The 13,162-nt window shown below is 32.9% G+C and overlaps 1 protein-coding gene across 1 annotated transcript in view; it reads left to right on the top strand.

Moving 5' to 3' along the window:
• Window positions 1-13,162, top strand: part of CNKSR2 (connector enhancer of kinase suppressor of Ras 2) — a gene marked incomplete at both ends in the record, with an annotated part of 237,468 nt that overhangs the window by 111,648 nt on the left and 112,658 nt on the right. Inside the window, one exon of the mRNA XM_080794916.1 lies at window positions 5,643-5,684. Coding sequence (XP_080651042.1) covers window positions 5,643-5,684 — 42 coding nt within the window. The remainder of the gene's footprint in view (window positions 1-5,642; window positions 5,685-13,162) is intronic.

The raw sequence follows: 13,162 nt of genomic DNA on the forward strand, positions 1-13,162 counted from the left end.
TGGCACTATGTAAGCTACCCTGACTTTAACCCCTTCCAAAATAAAGTCACAAGAAATTATCAGTTGACCAGTTAAAGTGCTGTCCTGGTTGAACGGGGCTTCAAAATAGATTGTCACGAAAAATAAAAATTGTATTCCCTTCAAAACAAAATTTCTCCAGCCTAACATTGGTAGCTCTCTACAGTATGACCTCATGTTATTTTCTAGACTTTCTTTCCTGTTGCATTCATTCCACATATCTTATGCTCTAGCCTGGTGTGCTTACTTCTCATTGTGCCTTCGTTCATTGTGTTTGCACAAGCTGAAATGTTTGTTCCCTGTGAACCCCCAATTTCCAGATTCAAAAGCTATTTAAGGTCAGTAAAGTACCTCCTCCAGAAAGTCATTCCAGATTATCAAGTTAGGATTTATCTCTTTTTTATGAGATCTTCTGTGAGCATTTCTCATGTACCTTATATTATTATTTGATCAATTTCTCCACTAAAGAATGATGGCCAAGGGCCAAGTTTAATTTATCTTTGATTACCTGATAGTGCCTGACATTGAATTGCACTTACAAGATGCCCCAGAAACCATTTTTGGTGAATGGAATTGTGACTTGAGTAAATGAATGAGTGATGAATAAAATAAACACTAACTCATATTAATTAATCACTTAAACATTGAAGACATTTTGGTACCTTGACAATCGAATATGTGAAATATTTGGTATGAAGGTGTCATTATTAAAAGTTTGCATAGATGGATTATTTAAATATTACATGTAAGCAAACAATATTTTTTAGGGGCACCTGGGTGGCTCAGTCAGTTAAGCATCCGACTCAATTTTGGCTCAGGTCCTGATCTCAGGGTCATGAGAGAGCCCTGTCTCAGGCTCTGAGCCTGGAGCCTGCTTGATATTCTCTCTCCCTCTTCCTCTACCCTTCCCTTTGCATGCGGGTATGCTGTCTTTCAAAAAAAAAAAAAAAACAATAGTTTTATATTATATGTACGTGTATATTATAATATACCAAAAAAAGATATGAAAACTTAGAGCATTCATAGTTCCAAAGTTCCATGAAATGTAATTGTATACAGCATTAGAAACATACCCCATTTGTCTTCACTCTCTTTATGTATTCAATGTTAATGAGCTATTCCTATGACTATAATACACAGTTGATGAGAGATAATTACTTTTACTGAACATCATGACCCCAGGATGCTTAAGATGTGTTGACAAAGTAGGGAACATCAGTGATAGCTCTCACAGGATAGAAGGGTTTCTATGTGTGCGGCTCCATATGGCCGTTCCATCACTGTTTCACAAGAACAATAACTGATTATGATCCTGTGTGGGCACATAACTCATCTGTGGAGGACGGTTTCTATGCATACTTAGCCTTCTCAAAAAGAAGAAATTGATCAAAACTGAAGAAACACTCATTATCTTTATGAATATTGTCTTGTTAGGAATTTGATACATTTAAATGTGCATCACATAGTTTGTAGAAGCATTATATGGAAAAGAATAAAGAAGAAATTGCAAGTGTCATTTTCCATGCACAGTAAGAGACAGAGCATGAGCTACTGAAGAGAATTCCTAGGAGTATATAGCAGCATAGCTCTAAATCCACTTTTAAAAATCTAAATTTAATCCTAACCTAAAAATAAGTAGAACGTCAGAGGTGTACCTTTTCTTAGCATGAATAGGTCCTTAAAAATGTGAATTTCTCCATATTCAGTGCTATTTTCTTTTTAAAACTTGGGATATGATTTTTGGGGGGAAAATATTTGGCCCTAAGTTTTAATAAAACCCACACTTGAGGAGCCAATATTTTAAATTCATGTCTTGATGGAAATAAAATAACTTATTAATAAAATGAATCCCGTAAGGTATCTACGGCTATTTAAATATTCAGCATAATAAAATGGACTCCTCAACATGATAGCTTAAGTAAATAGAACATAGTCATTTAGTTTCTGTTCTTCTCCCTAACATAAAGTAGCAGATTAATACATACTTTTTTGTATTGTTTTATTCTGTTTGGTTTTTATTATGCTGTGTCCCAACCTTTGTGAAAGCCTTTGGCTTTCAATAATGAACAGGCCCATCTGGCTGAAAGAAGGTAGAGATAGAAACAAATAGAAGCAGTTATTCAAAGTGATGAGCAGTTGAAGAAAGAAATAAGTTTACTGGGTGTAAAAAAGGAAAAGTTAATCAATAAATTGGGGAGAATGTGAAACAAAAGCAGATAGTTCCGAGGAGTTGAGAACTGTTTCAAGTGAGCCAGCAGATACTATTTTCGAATCAGTTTATGGTCTTTCAGGTTCTATATATTTGGTCATTTTTGGTTTGATTTGCTTTGGTGTTCTTCTATCACATCTTATCCTATAATATAGATTGTCTTTCAAAATACCATCTTCATCAAAATCATGATGGGGCCCCCACTCCAGGTCTACCCTGTCCATTTATCTGGGGCTGAACCCAGAAATCTGCATTTTAACCCACTTTGCAAGTAATTCTTACATGTATACAGAGCTAAAATCTGAAAATTATTGCAGTAGCTTAGAAGTGTTTGAGGGTAGTTTTATTGCTTTTGCAGTAGTGCTGCCTTTATTTTCTTTACCTAAAAACCTACTTTTTCCAAGACTCAATTTAAAGTCACCCTTCCTGATTTTTTTAAGGCAGTTAGGTGTTTCCTCCTCTGCTCCCCCAGCCCTATGACCCTGCCTTTATTATGGTAATTGCAAGTGTCCCAAATGTGTTAGTGCATATTTAAGCTTTAATAAAGTCATATATGTGAATATGCTACAAACATAATGTAAACATCCTTTCAAAATTTAATTATTCCAATTTATTTTATAGTCATTTGGTTTTGTTTGTTTCAGTAGTAAGTTTTTAATTTTGATATTTGTGATAGTTTTTTAGACTGGTGGAAAACCTTGTCCACTTCAGTCACCTGATGTATCTCTTTCAGACTTTGTCGTGTTGGCCATGTCAGAATCGTCAAGTATGCATCAGTATTTCATTCTTTGAATAATCTTAAAGCTCAGATTATAGATATAATCCTTCTGGTCACTGAGAAGCAGGAGCTGATGAATGTGTTTACGAAGTTTGAAATTTGACTTGAGCAAGTGTATGGCACAATACAGTAGGCACTTTGCATTTTAATGAGAAATATATCAGTATTATAAAATTTTAAATAATTGGCCTTTCACATATTGATTTCTATATTTTGTGGCCTTCATGCTTGTGAAGTTATTGAAACTTAAACTTTATGAAGACTTTGGCATTCTACATATTTTAACTTATTTGTGTGAATGCCTATCTCCCTAACCTGTGCTTTTTCTAAGTCATGGGCCATGTTTAATATATGCAGTATTATACAACTGTTACTAAATAATTTTGGTTGTATCTGGTATATATAAAATTAATCATCAACTGTATTAATATGTATAATAATTAATATGTACTTTACTGTTTCCATCCGTTGTAACTATTATTTTTTTTAGTTTCCCAAATTGCTCCATCTTTGGCCAGTAAGAGTCACTTAATGTTGACTTCCGAATCCTGCTGAATCCTTCCGAATCAAACCTTATAGAGTTTAATAGCTTCTTCTTATCTGTGTCACAGTACAATCCAAGCTCATCTTTTACATTTCCCACCCCAGATTTGGAATCCACCATTTTCCTAGAAGGCCCAGGAAATGATATTTGAAAATCACTAACTGAGGAATTTATTCATTATTCAGTTGATTGTGTCTTTTCAGTGGGCGACACTAAGCAATACATACATACGTGTACCACATGATACATCAAGAGACTCTAGGTGCTACCTACCTTCTTGTATATGTATCTACTTTATCTCATGCTAAAATTACTTAGGACACCAAAACTGATAGAATGATAGTAGTATCGCATAACTGTTTAGTTGCTTCATCCTATAAAACACAGTAGTTTCAGCAAAACAGTAAAGATTGAAGACACTACTACCAATAAACAATATGATTACTGACAATAGTATAAGATTTTATTTACCAGTTCTTTTTGTTATGTTACACTAGGGATGTGCAAATAAAGTATGATATTTTGAAGAACTTGAAATAGTTATTCTCTGTGTGATTATTGTATCACTCGCAGGATATCCATTTAGATCATATTTGCTTTTTTCCTTGAGGAGAATCCCTTTGAAGTTTGAACATTTAATCATATTCTCTGATTCGGGGAAGGTAGGTAAATAATCAAACTTGCATCCATTATAGCTGAAGCAAGTTGTACAGGCAGCTTGGGGAAACTGGGCAACTTTCCAACTTTTCCCAAATCATCTCTTACCAGTATAATTGTGTTTGAAATTAATTCTGTAAAATTGGACTTTTCCAAATTCAGATGTAAGTACAGTGTACTTTCCCAGTATAAATACTTTATCTATACCTTGTCTCCCCTGTACACATAATTCATACTTAATTTATAGAGACATGAATATGGCTAAATTCGTAACCGACTTCTTCGTCAGCACAGAAACCCTTCAGTATGGCAAGGCCCAGTCCTTAAGTATTTCTATTAATTTTTGAAATAAATCACCTAAATTTAACTCTAAAACTTTTGCCCCTGATAAGAATACGTAATATTTTTGACAAGTTATTTTGGTGAAATGGCATTGTCAAAAACTATGTTCAACAAGATCCATTTTTTAAAAAATTAAATTCAGGGGAAAAAATGAAATGGGCTAACATTCCTTAAAATATGCAGTACTGTGAAACATGGTTGTTCTTTCAAAATTAGATGGTCAAATAGTAATTAGTTAACTTTATATTTTGAAGTAAAGGTAATTAGTTTAAATTTTTAAAATAAAGATAGAACAACAACAATTCATGGTTAAAATGTATTTCTCACTTACTGTATGCCAGATACTATGCTAAGCCATTTATCCATTTTCTCATTTATTCCTCACAATACCCTCATTGGGTTACTACTAATATCATTCCTATTTTATAAATTTCTTAAGAAAAATGAGACATAGAAGCAAAGATCACTTCGCTGTATTTCTGCTCATTATAAATCTAGCAACTGCAGGTAAAAAGACAATGGTGATTTTTAAAAATAATTATAATTTTAAAGATTCAAATTTAAGTAAAAAACTATGAACTTGATATTTATAAGTAGTGTATATCAGTTTTAAATGCATAGTGTAAAGGATATTTGATAGCCTACAACAGTTGAAAATATAAAAGAATTTTTGAAACTAAGACTATTGAAATAAATATTAATGTTTTTCCTAATGTTCCAATCTATAAAAAATTAGTATTTGAAATATTGGGAATACTTTAACAAAAAGTATCACACATAAAATTTAGACAGAGAATGTTACAATATTTTTTAATATTTGATTTTATTTCTGTTTAATGTAATTATTCTCTATAATATGTGTGTAAAATTAGAAAATATAGTTTAACAAAAATAAGAATATCTCTGTAACTGAACATCAGAGCTAACTACTATGAATATTTTAATATATGGCATTCTTGATTTTTTAAATTCTTATTGCTGTTTTTGCTTGAATTGTCAAGACTTTTTCAAATTGTAGTAAATTTCCTAAGAAAGTATTTTAAAAGGCATGTCTGTTTTTTTTAAACTAATGAATACGTTTCTTTTTTTTGAAGGATTGTACTGTGTATGAAACAGAGAATAAAATTCTTCATGTGGTAAGTATGTTTGGATTTATTTTCATCTTTATTAGAAAATATTTCTTTAGTAATTAAATAAAAAGGTATAGCCTATAAAAATGAGCTCTGCTTATCTCATAGGAAAAGTACAAAAGAATATAAAAAGTATAAAAGAACAGGTTAAATTAGTTACAACCATTCTTTTGTATCCTAATGGGAAAATATGATAAAATGTGATACAAATTTTAAGATTGTAGTATGTAGCAAGGTTGGAATATAACGAAAAACCTAAAAAAAGAGAATTTGAAATCAGAAATTTTTTGTGACAAAAAAAGAGAAAAGTATTTGGTTGTGGAATGGGGTAAACAACCTGTCATCGTTTGGATGAAATACTTAATAGAATAATCAATCTGCCCTTGATAAGATTCTATACTCAGCAGAGAACCTTCCAAATTTTAATTTGGCAATATTTATTTAGTCAATTAATGACTTTGCAGATATTTTATTTTATTACTAGAAATGGAATGTGAGTACATTAAACTTTATAGAAAGGTATTTCCTTTCTTGTTAATGAACAATTTGCTACTTTTCTTTGTAAAACTATAATTTGGCTGATGCTCAAATCAGTCCTGATAACTTCTTCACCTCTTTTAGAAATAAGTGACAATATAAGTAACAGTGAAGAAGTTTAGAAGTGAATGCAATTTATTACTTTGGCAATTTCACATTCCAGCTAGTGAGAATTTAAAGATCCTGTCTGATGATGATTGAGACTGTGGGTGGCATTAACCAATCAGTTCAGCTTGGAAAGCACTTGTATTTCCTTCTTTTTTAGAGTTCTCCTATTCTTTTATTTTTTATTAACATTTTTAAAGTTTTTATTTAAATTCCATTTAGTTACCATGCAGTGTGATACTAGTTCCAGGTGTACAATATAGTGATTCAACGCTCCCTGGTGCTCATCACAAGTGCCCTCCTTAATCACCATCACCTGTTTCACCCACCCTTCCACCCACCTCCCCTCTGGTAACCATCACATTGCTCTCTGTAGTTAAGAATCTGCCTCTCTCTTTTTTTCGCCCCCTTTGCTTGTTTGTTCAGTTTCTTAAATTCCACATATGGTGAAATCATGTGGTATTTGTCTATTTCCACTTCTTCCTTCCTGGCCTTTTAATGTGCTAGCTTTCAGTAGGTTATATACTTGTGTGTTACTTCTCACAGTAAGACTCTTTTCAAAAAATAATAAAATAATATTGAGTTATTCCAACCACTTGGTATATGATGCTGGAATACTTTCTTTAAAACAAAATATTTTAAAAGTCTCTTTCCATATTTTCTGTAGTGTAAAGGAAATCACATTAAGTCTAAAGAACTATCTGAACCCTAATTCTAACATTTTGTATATCCATGACCTTAGTCAAGTGTTTGAACTTTCTTTGAGATTTTTTAAGGTAAATTTTAACAATTAAAAAAATTTATTGCTATAATTGACATATAACATTATATTAGTTTCAGGTATATGACAATGATTTGATATTTGTAGGAGACTTTGTTCTTAATATCTAAAATGAGAATATTAATATCTGCTAAGTACAATCATATGTAATCTCATGACCTTCTTTCCAGTATTTATGTTTCTAGTTTCCCTTTTTCTTTTTTATGTGCACCACAAAATAAAAACCTGAGTTTTCATATAACTTGTTTAGAATCAAGTTGTGACTGAATTTGAATGTTCTCTTTGTTACTATAATAATTGAGTCAGAGTACTTATATAAATGAGTAGAGACTACAGTAGCTTGAAATATGCACTAGAACATCATCTGTCTCAGCCCAGACCCAATCCCTATATCTTTATTTTGCCTGGAGGGTAGGGAAGGCAATTATGAAGAGGAAGGAGAACTTCTCACTTATGAAAGCCTTCTATATCCTAGGAGTTCCATAGGCAATATAAGCATCAGAGTACTCTTCAGTACCTGGACAAATTGACATAACTCAGAAAAGTTATGAGGTGTGTCTTTTCTTGAGACAGATTTTTATTTAAGGATGGGTAAAGAAAAAGAATGGGAAAGAGAAGAAGTATCTTCTCATATATCAGAAGAAAATCCTTCCCCATGCAATAAGTTTATTAAGAACATCTATTTAATGATCTCAGTAAGAATCAGAAGAACATTGTTTGCATCAAAACAGAATACCATATTGTAAAGAAGGCAAAACCACGATAAGCTGAGCACAAAATGAACTTTAAAAAAAAAAGTCTTTAAAAATAAGAACATGTAAATAGAAATTAAACCATGCTGTTAGCTATAAAAAAAATGCTGGTTATTCCAGAAAATTAAAACAATGAGACACAAAATAAACTTTATTGACTCTCAGATTTTTAGTAAATTAATAAAAAGACAAAACATGAGAGAAGATAATGGCCATAGAAGATAGGTTATGGTTAATGCACCCTCAACTAATTATTAGTTTCTAAAGAAGAAAACAATAGAAAATAATTAAGGATATAATAGAAAAATTTAGGAATAGAAATTGGGAAAATTGAATTTTTCAACAAAGTCAGAAAATGAATTGGAAAAATAACAGCTTCAAGATATTTTCTGGTAACATTTTACAGTTTTATGGCAAGAAGCAACTACGTTCATTTAGCCACGGGCAGAGACACATGAAAGGTTTGACTTCAAAGAAACAGAAATTATATTGTATTTGGATGTGTACTGTGAAACCATAACTGCCAGAAGACAATGAAAGAAAATCCGTAAATCTTTTAAGAAAAGTAATGTCCCAAATGTTAATATCTAAATTATCATTCATGTGTGAAAGCAACAAAAAGATATTTTTGGATCAGTAAGATCACTAAGGTACCTTTTTGAAAAATATATTTGAGTAAGTTTACCAAATAAATGAAGCTGAAGTTTCTAATTCCAGAATAGGAAACTTGTACTAGCAAAAGACTGGAGTGAACAACAAAATCAGATGCCATTCATGCTGCTATAACAAAAATACTCTAGCCTGGGGGGTTTAACCAACAAACATTTCTTACACTTCTGGAGGCTGGGCAGTCCAACATAAGAGCACCTACAGATTCGGTGTCTAGTGAGGGCCTGTTCCCTGGTTCATAGAGAGTCTTCACATAGTGGAAGGTGTGAGACCCTCTGGAGTCTCTTTTTTTTTTAAAGGAGAAGAGCAGGATACATGTTATTATGGAATATGCAGTACATTAGAATGTGATGTGCATTACAGGCAATGAAATTGGACCATTCCCTTACACCACACACAAAGATAAACTCAAAATGGATGAAAGACCTCAATGTGAGACAGGAATCCATCAGAATCCTAGAGGAGAACATAGGCAATAACCTCTTGGGGTCTCTTTTATAAGGACACTAATCCAATCCAATTTAAGAGGGCTCAGCCCTTATGACCTAGTCACCTCTCAATAATTCCACTCCCCAAAACCATCATATTTGGTCTCAACATAAGAATTTAGAGGGAGGCATAAACATTGAGTCTATAACACTGAGGAATAAAAAAATATATATATGTGAGTGCTATTTTTTAAATGAAGGTTATTAAATAAATCAAATAAGTATCATTAGATAAATCAGAAAGATAATGCAAATATCAATGGATTTATTTATTTCTTAAAGAGACAAGCTCCACATCCCTAGATTAAATCACAAAGGCTCCCATTACTTTCCAGTGGCGATTTTCCTCAGTAAACATGGAATCCCTGCAAACAGCAATGAAATACTATTTTTCACATATCAATTCATAAACACAAATACACACACCAAAACAAACACTAAAAATATTCAAATGCTGGTGAAAATCTAATGAAATTAAAATGGACATACCTTACTGCTAGGCATGTATATTCATTAAGCCTTTTTTAAGTTTTAGGCAATTTTAAGGCTCAGAAACATTAATACTGATATTTATATAGTATTTACAGTATGCCTCAGGCACTATTTCAAGTACTGTATATAAACTACCCATTTGGTCCTCATAACAGCCTTATGAGATAGGTTTTATTACTATCCTCTCCATGTTACAGATGAGGAAACATGAAGCACAGGATGGTTAGTTGACTTTCCTGAAGTGACACAGTTGGAAAGGATTTAAGACAGGTTTTAATGCGGGCAGTTTGGCTCCAGAGTGTATTCCTAAACTGTCTTGGGAATCTGGTCTAAAAACAAATTATAAAACACAGTAAGATTTTTTATAGCAAGAATTTAGAGCAGCATTACTTATAATAGTAAAAAATAGGAAATAATAGGATAACGCATAAGTAAATTATGGTGCAATTACAAGATGAAATATTTACTATTCATAGCTACTATTTGAAATTATATCTGAATATATAATTTATGAATAAATTACATTTTTGAATATACCTAAAATATTTATGTTCAAATGTTCAAGGAAAGATTCTAAATAATAATGTTAATTAAAGACCAGATTAAAAGCATTATAAACGCAAGTCATCATTGTTAAAAATTTTAAAAGACAATATTCTATGTTAATATTTATTGTGTTTGCTTAGTAAGATAATAGCTAAGTTTTAATGTTTTTAAATATTTTCCCAATTTTCAGTTAGTTTGATTTGCTTTTTTTTAATTTAAAAAAATTTTTAAAGATTTTTATTCATTTGAGAGAGAGAGAGAGAAAGCACGAACAGGGGGAGGGATGAAGGGAGAAGCAGCAGGGAGCACCATTTGGGGCCCAATCCCAGGACCCTGGGATCATGACCTGAGCCGAAGGAAAATGTCTAACCGACTGAGCCACCCAGGGGACCCAGTTTGCATTGCTTTTAAAATGAAAAATCTTACAAGTATGTATTCTACTAGATTCATAATACTGATGGCTTTCAGTGGATAATTTTATGGTACACGTGTTAGATTTCCTGATGCTCACTGTTCTTGTCTTTAAAACAGAAGTTTTTTATGCTTAAAATTCTAAAGTAGTAAACTCTGAAGACCAAAAAGTTGGGTGGAAAAGAGGGTTGGTTGATTGGTTGGTTGGTTGCAGTGGTAGACAAAGATGTCTGTTAATATGAAACATGAGAATGAATAAAAGGAAACAGGACAACTTGGGTTTCCTTGGAATTCGTCAGTAAGTATAATGGAAGTGACCACACAGTGCAGCCATAAAGGACAAAAAGAAAATGCAGATGATTAGTGCACTACACATCTGAGTGATTGCTGCCTAATGGTAAGCAGTAAGGTATTTCCCCTCTATTGACTTGATATTTCCCTTTCTGCTAGGCTTTGGCCCTAATTACACCTCCCCTGATAGATTGGAGCACATCTGTTTTTGCTCTGCACAAATGCTGGTTTTATACATAGTAAATCAGTTACAGGGAATCTGGAGTTTTCTTGTGTTTCATAATCTACTTTCTCCTCACTCCCACCTTTCAGTAAGTCTTTGAAGGTGGGGAGAGAAGCACTCCTGACAAGCCATTTGAGACCTTGTGCTTCAGCAGACTTCAACTGTGCTTATCACAGCCCTGCTGCTCTCGTTGGTGAGACTACGACTCTTGCCAGGCATGATCATGAAAGTCACATTGTTTAAATCAGATTGTACTGAGCTCAAATACTCCTTTTACATTGACCAACAGTGTGGCCTTCTATATGGCACTTGCTTTGTACTGGCGTTTTATCCCCATTGCTTTCATAAAAATAACAGGAGGACTAAAGACAATGGATGCCTATTATTTTAGTGTTAAGATTATCTATTTGTTATATAGTACTTTACAGTTTATAGAAAGGACATTCTCATAAATGCTCTCTGACTTTTCTCTTCTCCCTCCAAGCTATTCTTTTCCTTCACTAATTTAGTTTTGATCATGAATTAGGCTGATTTTGATATGTTGACTATTTGTTTTCTTTCAAAAACATTCGTGTAATTTTTTCCTATCTTTAAATGTAGGAGTTCTTTACTCCTAAACTGCAGCTGGGCTGAGAGTATTGTGATTTCTCTGCTATCTAGACTAGAAATGGCTAAAACTACACAGAACCAACAGGTCTAATGGAAGAAGCCAGAGGAGAAAATCAAGAGCTCTTTTGAGACTTTGCCCCACCATCTATGCTGTATCATTTATGTAAGCATTGCTTTCTTCTGACTACCCCAAACCTTGAGGCTATAAGTACTTAAACAGCAGCACGTTCTATAATAAAATAAAAATGATCATATCGATATTTTATCTTTAGAGATTTCCTGAAAATAGTGGCATTCTAATGACATCATCAAAATAATTTTACATTGGTCTTCCAAAGATCCCTAATGCTTTGAAAAGGCAGCTTTGGCAGTTATAGCTGGACTCTTCTCTTAGAGCTGTGGTTTGGGGCCATTGCAAATGGAGATTTTTTTCCTATGGCTGACATTTTGGCTGCAACTGCAACATTTGACCATGAAGATTATGGGCCATCTCATTAAAATGAATTCTAATACTGAGTTTTGTAGATGAAAAACATCAAGAGGCTTCTTTGATTTCACAGTTAATGTGACCCTTCTTTCTTGTCCCCTTTCACTATCTTTGTGCTCCACCTGCAGAAGCATGCTAATAAGACTATTACTGAAATAGACATTGATTTCTTGAGTGTTGTATTAGACTATCTTCAGGTTTTGACATTTTGATAGTTAATTGCCTTATAAATTATTTTAACTCTAACTTAACTTCTCTGCAATCAATGTCTTATAGAGGAAAGAAGAAATCAGAATATGATGGAGGTGAAAAATGTTTGTCTTTTCTAGGACAGAAGGAAAAATGTGTATATACCTAAGGGAATGTGGCCATACATAATGAATTAAGATAATCTCTTTTTAATGTGTCTTATGATTTGGATAGACATAATGAACATCACTGTCTTTATATGGATGTTCTTGCTAACATTACATTTGCTGATCACATTACACATTATAAAATGCTTACACAGACTAACTCTGAGTGTGCAGTCCTTGTTCTCAAAGAATACTTGATTTTGTTGGGGAGTCAAGTGAGGCAGAGTAATGTAGTAAAAAAAGTACCAATTTGAAAGTTAAAGAGATTTGGTGTCCTGACCTCATTCTGGCACTTACTAGCTGTGAACAAACTAAATTAGCCTTTCTGATTAATTTGGAAGATTGGAGTATCTGTGTTTTCTAAGGTTTAAATGCCATAATTTTTTGGTGATAACTCACAAAGTCGGTGAAAAACAATATGGTCTCATGAAGTGATAAATTGGAGAGATGTCTTCATCTGAGACCGTTCTGTATGTGATCAAAGACACTATGGATTTTTTTTTGACACGTGAATTTTTTTTAAACTACAATTGCAGTCACTATAAATGTAAAACTTTCTTCATCAAGGTAATGGAATCAATCTGGAGAGAGAAATCAAACCATAACTTAAACAAGTTTGATCTAAATAATTATTACACAGGGGCACCTGGGTGGTTCAGTTGGCTAAGCATCTTACTGTTGATTTGGCTCAGGTCATGATCTCAGGGTCATGGGATCAAGATCCCTTTCGGGCTCCC

The sequence above is a fragment of the Martes martes genome, assembly GCF_963455335.1.
Source record: "Martes martes genome assembly, chromosome: X".
NCBI classification, from domain to species: domain Eukaryota; kingdom Metazoa; phylum Chordata; class Mammalia; order Carnivora; family Mustelidae; genus Martes; species Martes martes.